A 16,572-nucleotide genomic window follows, 5' to 3' on the forward strand; every position below is an offset into this window, starting at 1 on the left:
ATTATGAATGTCAAATCAAGAGTATGTTATTAAATATGAAGAGGGCACATCTTCTAACTGGAGTAATTCTGGATTTATGTGACGAGATAAAAGCTGGACGACTAAACTACCCAAGAAAGAACATGGAGGAAATTTTGTAGGTGAGAAGCAACAGTATCCAACGGCAGTTCTTGGGGTGGCAAAAGGCGGGATGCGCGACTCATAGCTCAATTATAGCCAGACAAATAGCTAACTAAGTGGAAATGGAATTCGAATGAAGACCCGGCAGAGAGGAGGAGAGAAACTGAGCGCAGAGCAAGCAGCACGGCAGGGGGAAATTGGAGCTCTACTCACATCAAACACAATCCAATATTGTACATGTATGAATGCTTTATAGTTCCTGTGCATGATAAAACGTATAGTTGTCCAGAGTTTTGTAGTTGCTGAGTTATTTCTGATGTTTCATGGTCAGTTTATGACATGAAGGGCTGCCACTTCTTGAGGTAATAACAGTTGGGGAAGTGGAGAAAGTAATGGTGCCAAACCCCCCAATGAGAAGGGCCTTTGAAGTCTTCGGAGTCATGCAGGCAACCAGCAAATTGACTGCAGGCGGCCAAAGCAGTTGGCTAACTTGAGGCACCCAAAGCTAGGGTGCTGCTGGTGTGCTGCTGCTGTGTTGACATTTAATATCGCTTTAACCCCTTCAACAGTCTTGGTGGCTCTGGGTCCACACCGGCCTTTAGTGATGCTTGCTTTTAATAAACATCAGTCAGTCATTTATAGTTTGTCTGCATCTCCCTGATTAAAGGATTCATAATTGGGCAAATAATTGTGCCCAAAGTCAATAATATGCAACAAGAAACAAAAAAAATGTATTCTGAAAAATGATTAGTATTGTGGCAGTTTTGTGCAATTGATAATCAAAGATAATCCATATCAGTCCCCATCTCCATTCATTCTAAATCCTTAATTTCATTCTTTGCTTACTTAAGTATTAATGCATTTTAAATACATATTGTTTTAGGTACTATTGCTCTTTATCTGATGAGTTGAGAAGTGTGCTTGATAGCAGAATTAATATTTATGATCTAATATCTATTTCTACTATCATTATGATAATGGAAGACGAGATATGTTTCAGAAAAGGTGGCTTTCGTGTGGCAAACTTTATCAGTAAAGCCAGGGCAAACCTGAGTGTGTTCAGCAATAAGTTTGTGATAAACACAACTTGCAACATGATGTGTGGATGTGTCCTATGTGGGTCAAGCACCCAGAGCGCAACAAAATCAATCAATCAGTGCTGTTCATTCCTATCACAATGTAAAAAGCTTTATGTCAGTCATACAGTATATAAGGACATTTATTAACAACCTCACCTATTTGAATGCAGCAAATTTAAAGAATTACAGATATACATTTGCACATTTACTTAAAAAATGCAAAAGTGATATTTCAATAATAAGTTTGAAGAAGCCTGTAACTACATTAAAACAACATGGAGAGTCAGTCAGCTCTTAAACAACAAAAGGAAATCCTCAGGTTTTCTATCACAAGCCTGTATGATATTGCTTGTGAATCTACTAAGCATTTTGCTTATTCCTCCTCTGAAGTCACACTAATGGCTCCTATACTGAGAAGGAAGCCATGGATGTAATTGCTAAAATTCATCAGGTCATGGTGAAATTATCCCTGGTAACTAAGGTGTGTTCTTTAATCATCAGGTTGTTGGCATAATAAATCACTGGAAGCCTTCAGCTATTCCAAATGATCTCAAAGTTGCAAAATTCGATCCTCTGGCTGTAACCCAAGGACCTTTAACAGTTACTGCCATGTCTTTAACTCTGGAAGAGTTAGTGTGCGCTAGAACTCAGGAGCATCTGAATCATAGAGATATATCTCTATGATCTGAATGCTCACTGTGTATGATTCTTATTAGGAATGTACTACACACACACAATGTGTTACTTTGTCTGTTCTTTAAGTATTTTAGCATTTTTATATGTGCAAATAAATTAAATTCAAACTCTAACCTTGAAGAAGAAGTACAGTGTTATTTGAATAAGCTTGGGTAAATGGTGAATGTTGTTTAGAGAGTAAAGGAAATGGACGGTGTGAGGCAGAAAGTGAAAGAAAGTGGTCATATTCATATTCTATAATTGTTTTCAAAACTTTGTTTCGGGCGACAATCTGGTGCATATAAACTGGTAATATTCTTTAACAAATTCTAACAAGAGGCTGCTGCCTCAAACATCAGAACAGTAACTTTTGGAATAAACCGGAGGCTGTCTTGAATAGTGATCCGTCAGACTGGCGGGCTCAATTCACTTTCAATGCAAATGAGTGAGGAAGTGAATTTTCTTCAAAATTTGAAACCCTTCACTATGAAAAGGTTTGTCTATCCAATCTAAAAAGAAACTAATGTAAAATAAAGTGCTATCATAAGAATGGCTGGAGCTAAAGTATGATATAAACTCACCCATTCACAGATACACACACACACACACACGCTCACGCACGTGCACACACACTAACAAACAGCTTATTTCAATACAAAAAATCAATTAACTAAATGAACAAGATGTATAACGTCAGCAAGTGCATTCTGATAAGTGCTTAATAATACATGCAGTAATTATGTTACAGTTAATAAAAAACAGCTGTTGATTATACCACTTTGCATATCTTATTGGCATGTACTGTACCTGATTTAGTTTTCCTGTCAGTGCTCCAGATCTCTCCTCTTCAGCAATAATGGTTTTAATTGGTAATTTCTGCATCACTGGCACAAATGTAAAAATAGCAGGCTTAGATGGCACTCCTATTGAAACCTGTAAGATAGAAAGGAACAAATTGTCCAGATGTTACAAGCTCTTGATAATGATTTCCCACTGATTTTCCTCTCAAGCACAATCACAGGCAAAACCAAGGGTTTTTAGAGATTATTTAGTGGATGAATCAAGGATAATTAGTTGTTCTCAATCAGAACTGGTTGGAGGGACCATGTTGAGTCCTCCGTAAGATTCATGTGATCCAAACACACACTCTAAAACTCGTATTCTCACAGTTGAATACCACTGAATTTCAGCTTTGGAATATCTTAATTTTTTTCTACTTCACAGCGATGTTTGCTCCCCTACGCCTCCAGCACAAATGATTCATCATGACACACACACACACACACACACACACAGATTAGGGATCTGAGCACCCTCGAGCTCACAGCCTAGACACACCCCAGACTGAATGCAAAATAATGAGGTACACTTAAATTCAACTCATCGCTCTTGTCTGTGTAAGGCACCCTGTATGTGTTTCTACCTGACGTGTGTGTTTGTGCATGTGTGAGTGAGTGTGTGTGTGTGTGTGTGTGTGGGGAGGGGGGGATGGGGGTGTAGAAGCTACTAAACTCCCATGTGTAAATACTCCACAGAGGCTCCTGTACAGAATAAAGGCTTTTCAACCGGAGTGCCTTGGATCTCTCTCTGTTTTTTTCCCACATGAATACCACAGAACCCCTTTTTATCCAAAAAGCACCCAACTACACAGTCTTTAACAGTAGAAGCGAAGAAGCTTTTTTTTATCTGTTTTCCCAAGATGAATAGTTTTACCACCAAGAGTTCAACCAGCTACAAAGTGCCCTTTGCAAAACGGAAAGGTCAGGGGCTCAATACCCAGCGAGGCTCTGCCAAACTGCTCCACTTTAGTGTTAACATCGTACAAACAACCCAAGGGACAAGCGAGTCCATACTGTGAAGCCTCTGTACTGTCTGGGGGCGAACTAGTGCATCAAGCTCAGGCCACTTTGCAGTCCTGTATAGCTCAGTGCAGCATTAACACTGTCAAGGCTAGTGCGTCAATTCTCACTGGGGCTCACCCATCCTGAAAATATATGCACTCATGGAACTGTAAAGTGCTGTGGGAAAAAAGCGTCCACCTAATATGCAGATACAAAGTCACATCATGCCATGAGGAGATAGTTGAGGAAGAGTGTCTCCGCTTTTGTTTGAGCTGTGAATCGATGGAAGGCGCTACAAGGAGTTTATGTTTCAAGACGCCGCGATGTTCCCAGATGCAATGCTTACAGTCAAACACAAGCGTCTCGTGCCTCAGAATGCTCTCGACAGGTGTTTTGGGACGCTCTATATGTTGTCTGTAAACACCAGCAATGTAAGGGCTTTAAGTTGTTAGGGTAGCAACTCAGTTTCCACCACAATTCCACCAATTTTTTGCCATTTTGTTTAAAAGTTCTATAGTCTGGGTGAGTACAAACACTTATTTATTCCTTTTGTGGTCATCAAAGCACACACTCATCAAAGGTGATTCGGCTGCATACTAATCATGCCTCTCCTCTCTCCAGCGCGCTGTAAGGTCATCTGCAAAATGGGAAATGATGGGCGAGGGCACTGAAATTTCCCGCAGTAATCAGTGGAGGTCATTGTAGCAGATACTTGAGACTATTAAAAATGGATCATCTGCTATTCAGAGATTTAGATACAATTATAGGATTAGCATATTTGATTCCGTTTCAACTTTTGCCTCACAATGCCTGCTGCTTCGTCCAGGCAGAAGCCGGTCCGGCCCATCAGCTTAGCTCTAGTATTGTGTACCTGGCGAATCATGTGAAGTAGATTCAAAATAGTTCAAATAGTTGAAAAATGATTACAGCAATGTTGACAAATGAATCATCAAAGATTCCTCAGAGCTCGATGTTCAAGGTAAGAATTTATTCATTAATGTGAATGAACTAATTTGATTCCAAAACACATTGGGACTATTTCAGTGAAGTTTTCCAAGCAGTGTAGTTGTTGTGGTTAGTGCTGTACGTCAGTTATGTTTGATGCTCAATAATTAGTGATGACTTCCATTTCAACTAATCTTTGCCAAGTTACACTAGTTTCCAAGCAAGTACTAAAGTTCGACAAAGAAAAGAAGGAAGAATAATTGTCATTTCCTTTGCAGTGGTCCATGTAGCATAGCTGCAGCCTCCTGGTTTTTAATTAAAATTTTGTGTTTTCATTAAATTAGCACTCCAAGGCAATTTGGTCCCACAGATTTTCTACTTTGGTCTTTGAAGCGCTATGTGTATTGTTCTTTTTACGCATATTGGTACATGCATTATTACACACATCATAGGACAACCAGCCCACCCATGCACACTATAATTTCATTTTAATGGGATGAATATTGTGTCTGCTTGAAGCCTGAAGGTATGGCTAATCAACAGGTGTATTAGGATAAGTACTGTACTTGGCCTCATTGTATCCAGTCTACAGATGTCTCTAGTCAAGATGCATTTAGTAGCACTGATGCTACGCAAACTGTCACTGGACACAGGTAAAAAAGCAATTTACTCTGTTGGTCCAAGCGTTGATAATAATAAAATGTCTAATATAACGATAAAACCATAGTTCGACCTCTGAAGACATAATGCTCTTCTTTAGATGTTGTGTGCATGAAAGAGTGACTTTTCAGGAAATAAATCAACACCTTAATATCAAAACAAGAATGACATTTGCGCCAAATGTCAAAACTGCTGGTGTTACCTTTAATGTATCACGTCTGGCTGTCCATTAAAATACCTACAGCTCGTGATTTTACCTGCCAACAGACTGCCAGTTATTCCAAGCATGTGTGTATTTCTAGTTCAACACAGTGTACACTCATGAGGATCTTTTAAAACTTATTTTTATGGCCTTTCTGCACCAAGAAGTACTGTACCACCAGGAGGTTAACTCATACTTGAGGCCCAAATACCTTAAATTAAAAGGGTTTCCTTCTTCTCTTACAGCCCAATGCTGTTGATACCTGTAATCTCCTATAGATACAAACACAGAACAACTGCCAGGGCAAAAAAAAAAACAATCATGTGCCATCTTCTAAACATTTATTTCTGGATTTATGTTCCCATATCACCTCCTTGTTTGCACGTCCTCTGTAGTCATAGCAGAGGCTGTGACAGGTTAGAGAAAGCATTTCCTATTGGCCGTCAGAGCCCTCTTGAATGTTTAATTGCTGCGAGTGTTGCCGAGGTCATGCCGTCCTCGTAGATCACATTTCCACCACCGGCTCGTTCTTCTTCCCTGCTCAACACGGCATGTTGCCTCACTGTGCGTGATCGCACTCAGTTATTTCTTGTGGCATGCAGTTGCCCCCGTACCAAAGACCAAATACAAGCAGCACTAAATCACTTGCTGAAGCAGACCACCCTCCTTGGTGATCTTTAAAGACACACACATAAACAGACCGGCCATAATATGACGAATATGCTTTAAGGAAACATATGTACTATTATATATGCTGCACATATTAAATGAATGAAGTGGAAGGTCAGTGGCAAATGTTAGTCCCTGTGAGTCAATAGTTGTGATTGTACTGTACGTTCCTTTGCGCTTTACTTTCATCTCACAGTTAAAAGGTCCTACCTTTACCTAGTCGACTTTTCCTGTGGGTTTATGTTTAGCTTGTTCGGTTCATCCTGTAACGATGCCTCTTCCTCTGTAGCAGTTCGACAAACCATAAGCCTAACTGTGAGCAGCACTGTATATTTTGCAAAACTGCTATATTCATTGCTTACATATTTATGAATTTATGTTTGCCAGTGATGATGCTCAACTCAGCAGCATAATAGGAATACTCTGAACATGTAGATGAGCTATTCCTTTACAAAATGCAGTAAATCTGAAGTCTTGTCAGCAGTTCACGTTGTGCAACAGTTCCACTGGAGGAGAAACATAAACAATTGGGTGTGTCACTAAGTAAAGAGTTTAATTACAGACAAACACTGCCCCTCCCTTTAGAGTAGATGGGGTGCAGCAAATATAGCGCACTGCCAGCTGCTCTGATGGGAATGCAGCTATTGAGCGTGCCGGGTTTCCAGTCCAGATTATGAAACGTATGTTATGGTTCTCATGCATGAGAGGAAAAACAACAAAAAGTATTGAGCTGATGAACAAGTAGACGTATTTCATTCAGCAGCTGTAACTAAAAGATGGCATCCTCATGCGGTAGTTCTTAGTCAGGTTTAATCAAGCTTACGAAGGCTTTTTGGAGACAGTTCAGACAGACAAATTATAGGTTTGTTTTTCATCTGAGAACTATTTGCATATTTTAAGGTAACACTTGCATCATAAGTGCATTCATAAATGGTAACCTGTTGAAAGCCTCTCAGTGGTATTACTTAATTACTTCAGGCTTGTTCTTTTTACTTTCATTTAAATTCATGGCTATTAATTCTTATTTGATAGGAAATCACAGGAAAAGATCTAAGTATCTGTATATGAGTATACTTTGTGTGTGTGTGTATGCCTGTGGGGTGGTGGTGGTAGTGGTGGTGGTGGTGGGCGGGGGGTTAATAATGTAAAACACAGTTTGATAGATTAAATGCAAATTCTTTATCCGGTTTCATTTTCCCGCAGTATTTACGTTTAAGAATAAATTTCCATCTCAAACAGAAGTTAAAGCCAGAGCCATTCGACTATGAAGGTCACTGGGAAGTAAAGGCAGGTCAATCATATTACTGCAGCCTCACAGCAAAAAATCCACCAAGAAGCTTTTCATCTGGCACATGTTTACAAGAGAAAATATCATTTCTATTTTCAAACCCTCTTACCTTCCCCAGACTTTCATTCAAGCTCTCCATTGCAGCTTCAAATCTCTCTACATCCAAGTGTTGCCTGTGTCCGGGCTTTCTCTTGAGACTTCACAAGCTGATTGGGCCAGATACAAAAAATAAGATGCCCACTTTTCAGCCCCTCTTGTGAACTTCAGTGTGTATTACTGTTGGTGTGTGCATAGCCCCGCTGATTTCCTTTTATAGACACATAATAGCCACAAATAGCTTACTGACAGCAATCAGCCTTCTGGGCACCGGTAACAATGTTCACGCTGGTAGCTGCTAGAAACCAGGCTCTTCTTTGTCCTTTGTCCTTTTTCTTTGTACTTTTTTTCCTGAAGGGTAACGAGACAAACACTCAGTATTTCAGCATGGGTGATTGAGTGCTCCCTGCTCTTCCAGACATCATGCAGAAATTATTAGTATTATACACTCAGATGGCAGATTATTTGGCTGACTGAGCTTTGTTCAGAGAGCTTTCTTCTTTGCACCAGCTGATTGTAATGATGCCGCAGAGGAAAAAATAATATACACAATAAACAAGTCAGAGTCAAGCATTTTGTCTCTCGGGTCAGTCCTTAATTATCTTATTATGATCATCATATTAAACATTCATGAAATAATTTATTTATCCCAGGCCCTTTGTGAAGAGCCCATTCTGTGGCCAGGCCATTGTAATGACACTGAATAAGAAATTGAGAAAAAGAGATCTCCCCTTCTGAACCCAGGAGCGTTCACAATACACAGCTCAACACTTCTGACATTTCTGATTCGCTGTAATCCTGCAGCAACAGCCTAAGCGCTGTGTATGAATGCAGCTTTAGGTCCAATTCAGAATAAATACTGAAGGTAGAACCTAGCAGGCTATCATTTTTTCATTTTATGCAATTTAGAGCATGTTGTGCTAAGGTGGAGTGTTAATGAAGACTATTATTTTAAAATTGCCAATCGTTTTAATGAATATAACAAGAGAATATATGCGTTAATAATCCAAATCCCCTTTTAAAGCCAGTAAACGAGCCATCAGATAGATGTTACAGCGACATCTCGGAGCATTTCCAAATAATGACTTATCAGGCGGCTCCAAACAGGTTCATTGACTTGCTGTTTGCCAGTACATACACTCCTCCATTCCCCCTATCAGTGAGTGAAAGCAGACCTCTGGACTGGATGCTAATCCTTTAAGTACACTACATTCTTCATTCCCGTCACAGCTGTTCTTGTCTATTTCCATCCAGCCGTCACCCTCCCCCTGTCTGTCTGTCTGTCAGTCTGTGGCAGCAGCACACATACCATTACGTTTAATGAACAATATAGCCTGAAACCATTAAATGATTACGATATAATCCCATTTTATCGAATTAATATCCTGTTGTGTGAGAAAAAGGCAGAAAGTCAGATCTCTTTGATTTCTGACATGCTCCACGTGGCTCTTAATATTGGATCTTAGTCCTGGGGAAATTCTCTGATGCTGACAACTGCATTTATCTTACTGTCAGCCTAATAGTCAATACCAGTATCGGCACATCCCTAATTCAGGCCATCCACCACTTCCATGAATATAGTCTTGATTATAATGTTGGATTTCAACTGATATTATCAAAAACCATTTATCAATTTTATAATAACACATTTGTCACTTATATTGTAAGAGAAATCCCCACATAGGGTATAACTATAATGCTTATGAAATGCAATGAATGATGCATGATGAAATGTAAGTTTATAAACATTTATTTTCAAAATCAGTTCTAAATAAAACTAAAATACGAGTGGCACAATGTTATCTTGTAGCTCTTGTCAAATGTTTGCATGCTGGTTACAGCTGAGAAATAGCTTTTCAATTTATGAAAGAGTACATTGACGAGATTAAATTAAATAAAAACATGAGCGAACTCAACAACACTTTTGGACCCTTGTTTCTCAGAATTTATACCATCATCAAAAACAACTCCCAGGTTTCTAGCAGCAGTTTTCACATTAGTTATGAGGTAATCAAGACTTAATTCATCAATGAATTCAACACATTATTTGCAGGGCCAAAATTACTACTTTATATTTGCCATCATTGACATGTAATCATTTACCTTACAATCAATAAATCTAAAACAATTCTAACTTGGTATTTTTAAAGTCATATTGATAATGAAAAACTAGCAAGTCCTTAGCAAAACATGCACTCCAGTTGCAAAATCAATGTTCCCAGAGTCCCAGTTTTATTACTGAGTCAACCAGGTTGCAGTGTGCACATCCTCCTCTGCTCCTCCCTCGCTCCATATGTGCGGCCTCTTGAGGCAGATGAAGACGTCTCTCACAAAATGAGCCCTTCCCCACAGGATTGACTCTGAATCAAGTCTTGTACACAGGATTTGTTTCCAACTGCAAGTTTTGCCACCAGAAGATTATCACTCAGCAGACAATCCTCAGTGGGCAGGCTGTGATGAAACTATAAACTGTGATATTCCCACAGCGGTCGTGCCGCAGCTTCGCTTCCCTGGGTGGCGGTAATAAGTAACCCACTTTATGCATGGCACTGCCTCAGGAGGCCCGGCCACCCGCTGCAGATAACAGCAACACATCAGGAGGAGCGGCTTAGCGGAAAGAGACACCAACCTGTGACCAGAACACCACAGGGTCGATCCCTGCGGCAAACAATGTGTGTCCGTCACCAGTCAGACTGACGAATAGAATACTGATAGATCGTGTTAAGGAATGGAATGAAGAAGAGGCAATCGATCATCAGAGTAAACTGACTCATCAGATCAGCAGTCCATCAGGTGTAGAAACACAGGAAGCCACTATATAATCAATTTGAAAAGGCACATGCAAGATCTGTAACTAACAAAGAGATGAGTTGGTTGAAAGATTGTCAGTCCTCTTTGCCTGGACCTGTTGATATGAAAACAATATAGTAGTTTCAATCTTTGAATATATATATAAGGTTGTTTTTATTTGCATTGGAAAAGACCTCTAAGTCTGGGAGAAGAGATTGTACATTATTTGTTGTATAGAGAAGTTTTTTATAATGTAGGACAAACAGTAGATAGAAGCAGTGGAGATACACAGTTAACATAACAAATAAAAACTGTTGAACACTGACACAATATATGTATGTGTGTGTGTGTGTGTGTGTGTGTGTGTTGGGGGGGGTACAAAAGCAATGTATCACTTTAAAAAAAGATAAGGCTTTGTGCACAGCATATACTATAGGTCAAGAGGTGCTGCAGACTGCAAGGTTATCAAAGCTAAAGTGAATAACTCCACATATATATATGTACTGTATATGTGCGGCTGTAACTCCACACTCAAGGCCCAGGACTATGGATTCAATACAAAAAGGATCTTTATTGAAGACTATTGAAGCTTCATACAGCCTGAGCCTGATGGAGCTGTATGCAAAATGCATTGCTCATAACGCTCTTCAATACAGATTCTTTTTTTTTTGTATTGAATCCTTGGCTTTAGCATTAATGTATCACTTCATTCACTTCATTGCTGCACATCAGCAAGTGTTTATCCCCCAGTTATCACATTCAGACCCTCTCCTATAGCTCAAATGAAAAAAAAAAACTTCTCTGAGCAATGCTTTTGCACACATTTATTGAGAAAATGAATACTGAACAATGAACTGTATGACTAAGGTGAGAATGTGTAGTGAATACCATAGAATAATACAAGGCAAGTATTTAGATCTATAGTTTTTGCACATTCTAGCTCTGAAAGCAGGATTAATAAGCAGAGTTCCCCCAAGCTGATGAAGTCTGATTTCTAACCTAACGGAGCCAAATGCGGCTCAGACTGCAGGTGTGGGGAGACGTGAAGCAGAGTTCAGTCTGTCTCAGGACTCTGCAGGACTCTCGCTCCTGCTGTGCGCTCAGTTCAGGCATGTGGCGTTTTATCTTGGTACAAACTATAAAAAGTTTGAGGGCTTCACGTCGTCGCGGGCGGTGACACCGGCATTTACCAGCACATCCAGAACTTACAGTCCAGTGGTGTGTGAAGCAGAGGTAGCCAGCATCATTCATTCTTCAACTGAACATGTTTAACATATTTCATTTCCACATTATAGAGCAGAGTGTGTTCATGCTTCTTAGTCTGTCTCTGCTTATTGTGGTCGCACTCACAGATTATGCAAAGCAACGTTTTTGTAATTAAAATAAAACCTCGACTATTCAAGTTGTCCATTCTTGCAAGTGTCTTTAATATCACTGAATACTATTAGCAGCAATTAAATTAGACCGACAAAAAAGAAAGCTGAATAAATCAGGTCATAACAGCTGTGCAAAGACAGTAAAAAAACACATTCCAACAGTTCGTCCTAAACTAATCTTTAACAGTAGTATCACTTTAAATGCTTCAGTACCAAAAAGGAAGAGCGTGTCAGTAACAGTCAGTTTCCTCTTGGCTGCGGTCAAGGTGGGTAGAAAGCGCTGTTGAAGCAATCGGAGTGGATGCGGCCATCAGGAATGTCAAAGTCATCTAGCGTGTGTCTGTCAGCGGCGTGCGTCAAGGGCTCCACGTCTTCATCCGAGGTGGAGGGATGAGTGAGGATGATCCGCGGTATCTGTCAGGTGATTGCCAAGGAAGTGGACGGGATTGGGAAGGAAATAAATAAAAGTCTCACAGGTTTTTCTCACCTGATATGTCCTCACTGGAAATTCAGAAAAATAATGGAATGTAATAAACACTACCAGTCAATAGTTTGGACACTCCTGAGTGAATGTACTATGTTTTTCATTATCTTAAAGCCATTTTGATCTAAAGGCTTAAGCTTAAATGCTTGAAATTTGTTTTTTTAGACAAATAATAAATAGTGAAGTTGATGCCTATGTATGAATTTCTTTCCAAAGCCTTTGCCTTTAAAGAATCTAAAATATAGAGATAGTTTTGATTTGTTTAACACTTTTTTGGTCACTGCATAATTCCATATGTGTTATTATTTCATAGTTTTGATGTCTTTACTGTTATTCTAAAATGTGAAAAATAGTAAAAAAAAAATAAAGAAAAATGTGTGTGTCCAAACTTTTGACTGGATAGCTCTCAAGCTTAAGTTTTAACAGGATTCTTTATATGAATGGCCACAGAAAAAAAGAAAAGGTGGTTTGATTGCTTTGCATCTGTATCATTAAGAGATAGTCACACACAGTATGTAAATGTGCTCACCGTCATGGTGTTCTTCACCACTTGAAGTGTATTGTTCTTCACCAGGGCCTCTGGCTCCCGTTCAAACAAGGTCCAATTAGGATCACTCTCCAACTCACATGAAGAAGAAGGCAGGAAAAAGACAGTGGGAAACCACATTTTAATGATAGTGTGGTTGTTTTGAATGCACAGTATGAATTTTACTCGAGGCACTGCTGGAATAATAAATTCCACCTGTGATTCTGTGATTCCAGAACACCACTCACAATTCCGTTGCCGTTACAGACAACAGCCTCGATCCTTTTGGACAGGCAGTCTGAGCTGTCCGTCCTCCTCTGGCCTGCATCCCGGCCGCTCTGCTGCCGGCTCGGGACGGCCTGGCTGTCCTGCACACACACCTCTCGCGGCAGCATCCTGTCTCTCAGCACTTTCATCTTGATGCAGCTCCCGGCATTCCTGAGAGCGCTGACCGCCTCATGGTGGGTCGCCCCCTGCATGTTAAGGCCATTGACCTGGATGAGCCGTGGTCAGATGATACTATTAGGGCCAGTGGCAGTGGGAGCAGAAGTCAGGGGGGGTAATTGAAGTGAGTGACACTGAGTCACACACACACACACACACACACACACACCACGGATGCTCTGAAAATAGCGTGTCTATTTCCAGTACAGGCACTGGTGTAGGATTTTTCGTTCTCAGCCTCAACCAACAGAACCAAATGTTCCAAATGTTTTTGAATTTGTATGTTCCGTTTTCATTTTGTCAGTTTTTCAATTGTCAGTGAAGCGACTGTTGTTGTTTTGGCTTTACCACTGAAAGTGGTGCAAGCTGAGTGTTGTCTGCTTGTCTTATGATGCCCTCCGTTGGTCACAAGAGGAACACTCTTGTTTATTATTTGTGTTTTCAAATGGCCATCCCGAGGCCCATATACTGTACATCCATGTGATTTCCATTTGGTCGACAATGTTTCAGACAAGGTTATATCTTTAACAGTTTAAGAGTAAGTCAATGTCACAAGTCGATTTAAACACAATAACAGAGATTATCATCATGAGAAAATTGATCCCTGTCCTACCTCCAACAACCTATCTCCAACGTGGATCCCTGCCTTTTCCGAAGGCCCCCCTTTAGATACTCGGGAAATGAAAATACCCTGAAAGGAAATGCACATATCAGTCCGAGGACTGTAATAAAAATGTGTTCAAGGCATTTGTTGCAGGTGAAATCATTTCATCGGAATGTGTGTACATCTATGGACTTAAATGAATAACAGGAAACCAAGGTAAACATAATTTACACAGGACCTTGTGCTTCTTATGCCCTTATCTCCATTCAAAGAACCATATGAGAAAATATGTAGATAGGGATTGTGCAATCTTGGCTCTTCTGCACTAGCACTTACCTCATCATGCTCTTTGTAAGGCAAAGAGCCTTTCCCCCCGGCAATGCTGATTCCCAAACTCCCTCTCTGGCCAGACACTTTGATCTGTAACTAGGAGGGAAATAACAAGTATTAACTTGCAGAAATTATATGCAATTAGGACTCCAAAAAAAAGATGATCAATAATTTGGCATGCCATAATCAATATGGTCTCCTGCTGCAGTAAATAGTACAAGCCCATAGAAATAAATGAGATTTAAGAAAGATACGGTGTGCAGTTACTCTTAATGGCACTTGGGAGATGAATGATTCTTGAGGAGGGGTCTTCTCTGCTACCAAAGGAGGATTAATTTGCCCTGCGGTGGAGGAGATTTTAATGTGCACAGGGTCTCCATGGAGACTGGACCCTGCATTGAGAGCTTTGTGTTGTTGCAATTTCCTGTCCTCTCGAATATCCCCCCTCTGATGACGAAACCGCCGATGTGACGCATCTCTCTCTGACAGCTGGCCCGCACCATCCTGAAGATGAGAAATTCAAATCTATTACATAATACTGGATGTGGGATATATCAGTGGCTCCCAAAGTGGGGTCCACTGTTTCACTGTGATTTCACTCACTAGACATTAGCAAAATGAGAGGGTGTGTAAGGATGACTGCATAGTCAGTTGTAAAATTCTGCACAGTCACATCTAACAAGAAACATATATAGATAAAGACAGAATGGGGTGGAGACCTGATGTCCCTGTCTGGGGAAAAAGGCACCTAATCAAAATGTGTTTCTGTATATTGGGAGGAACTACATGAACTGGGTAAGTTACCTCAACTGGAAAACAAACCTCCTGAGGCTGCTCAGTGTCTTCAGCATCCTTCTCTGGGCCGGAGCAGCGAGCACACACGCTGTCGCTGGCCGGGGACAGTTGAGGCCCTGGCAGATGCTCTTTGTTTGCCACCCAGCCCGGGCCTGAGAGGGGCCAGTTTTGGCTACTGGCCCTGAGGGACGGGTTAGCATGAGCATTTCTACACTCCTGGAGATAGTCAAAAGACACCACTCATTGCTGAAAACGTAATGCCAACCTAACCTCCAGTGTCATATCCTGAAGGAAATAACCTTGGTCACAATGAAGGATGAGAAGCATGTATATTTATTTCTTTAATACTACATCTGTGGAAGAGTTTCAGTTTCAGTGGAGTAAACTGGTCTGCTGCCACAGCAGGCAGCAGGGTGGGAGCAGCACCTTTTCTCACAGCTGATCCTGGGAGGCAGCTGACAGTCAGAGCATTGAGACAGACTGACTGATCACTCTCAGTATACTAATCAGTATAATAATCAAATAATCAATGCATCTGATTGCTGTGTTGTTGCTGCCACACTGCAGCCTCCTCCTGTTTTGGTTCTGCCCAGTGTGCACCCATAGGAGGGTTGTAGTAGTCCTCCCTGCTTGACTATTCATAATGCACGCTTGTCATGCTTATTTTGTGCAGCAGGGGGCACCATAAACAACAATTACTGAAATGTCTAACCACTGTTTCATTGGAATAAATGGTTTAATGTAAGAACCAACTTCCTGAAGTAAGGAAAACAGCCAAGATAGAAGAGGTTGAGTCTCCAAAAGCTTAAGTTGTTTGACTCTTGTGTCTCTCCTCTCTCTCTCTCTCTCTCTCTCTCTCTCGGTCTAGCCAAGAGCTGCGAAGCTCGTCCTCCAATGCCTTTTGAAGAGGAGGCAAAGAAAGCAGGGATGAACCATCATGACATGTTTAAGATGCATTGTAGTCTCTCTGGGATAGCTTCCACTTCAAAATGGCGGAAGGCCAACTAAAGCACTACACTGCTCCATTTATCTGTTGAAGAAAAAAAGATCAGTCCGTAGACAGGTCAGTACCTGAAACTGAACACCAATAACAGCTACTAAAATACCTCAGTAAAGCCTTACTGACATAACTCCTGAAATGGTTTTAAACTAGCTTATGGACAGTATTTGAAATTGCATTTTAATCTAACAGCAAAGACGGTTTGTTAGTTAGAAGTCTTTAGATGGCTATCCAAAAAGGTACAATCAAATTTAAATGAAATGTATGCAATAACTGTGAACATTAGAATTAGAATCACAAACTGGCATGATGCCTCATTAAATATACATTCCTTAAAGTTTATACATATACTCTCTTGCCTGGATGTGATGAAGACAAAAGAATACCTTTCAACCTCTGAAATGCTGAAAGCATGCCAGCATCAGGACAACATGTGCAGCACATGCTGGGTAGACAAAGTAAAATATGGCACATGCTGGTGGAGCATTACATGCATCATACATAGTTGGACAGACAAAACAAGAGATGGAGGGATAAGGAAATGGACCAGAAATCTGTGCCTTTAAAGACCAAGTCTATCTCATCAAGCAGCCATCATGGAATATTGTGTGATTTCCATGGCAAGCCAGTTTTAGTCTAAATTTACTT

At 40.5% G+C, this 16,572-nt stretch overlaps 1 protein-coding gene across 1 annotated transcript; it reads right to left on the reverse strand.

Moving 5' to 3' along the window:
- Positions 1 to 11,912: 11,912 nt before the first annotated feature.
- On the reverse strand, positions 11,913 to 16,052 carry LOC144542349 (uncharacterized). Its single transcript, XM_078288611.1, has 7 exons — positions 16,047 to 16,052; positions 14,952 to 15,140; positions 14,136 to 14,225; positions 13,809 to 13,886; positions 13,000 to 13,245; positions 12,755 to 12,847; positions 11,913 to 12,155 (listed from the first exon to the last, which is right to left on the reverse strand). Exons 1-7 carry the CDS (start codon positions 16,050 to 16,052, stop codon positions 12,003 to 12,005), a joined length of 855 nt encoding a protein of 284 aa, XP_078144737.1. The 3' UTR covers positions 11,913 to 12,002.
- Positions 16,053 to 16,572: the final 520 nt, after the last annotated feature.

The sequence above is a fragment of the Centroberyx gerrardi genome, chromosome 15 (assembly GCF_048128805.1).
Source record: "Centroberyx gerrardi isolate f3 chromosome 15, fCenGer3.hap1.cur.20231027, whole genome shotgun sequence".
NCBI lineage: Eukaryota > Metazoa > Chordata > Actinopteri > Beryciformes > Berycidae > Centroberyx > Centroberyx gerrardi.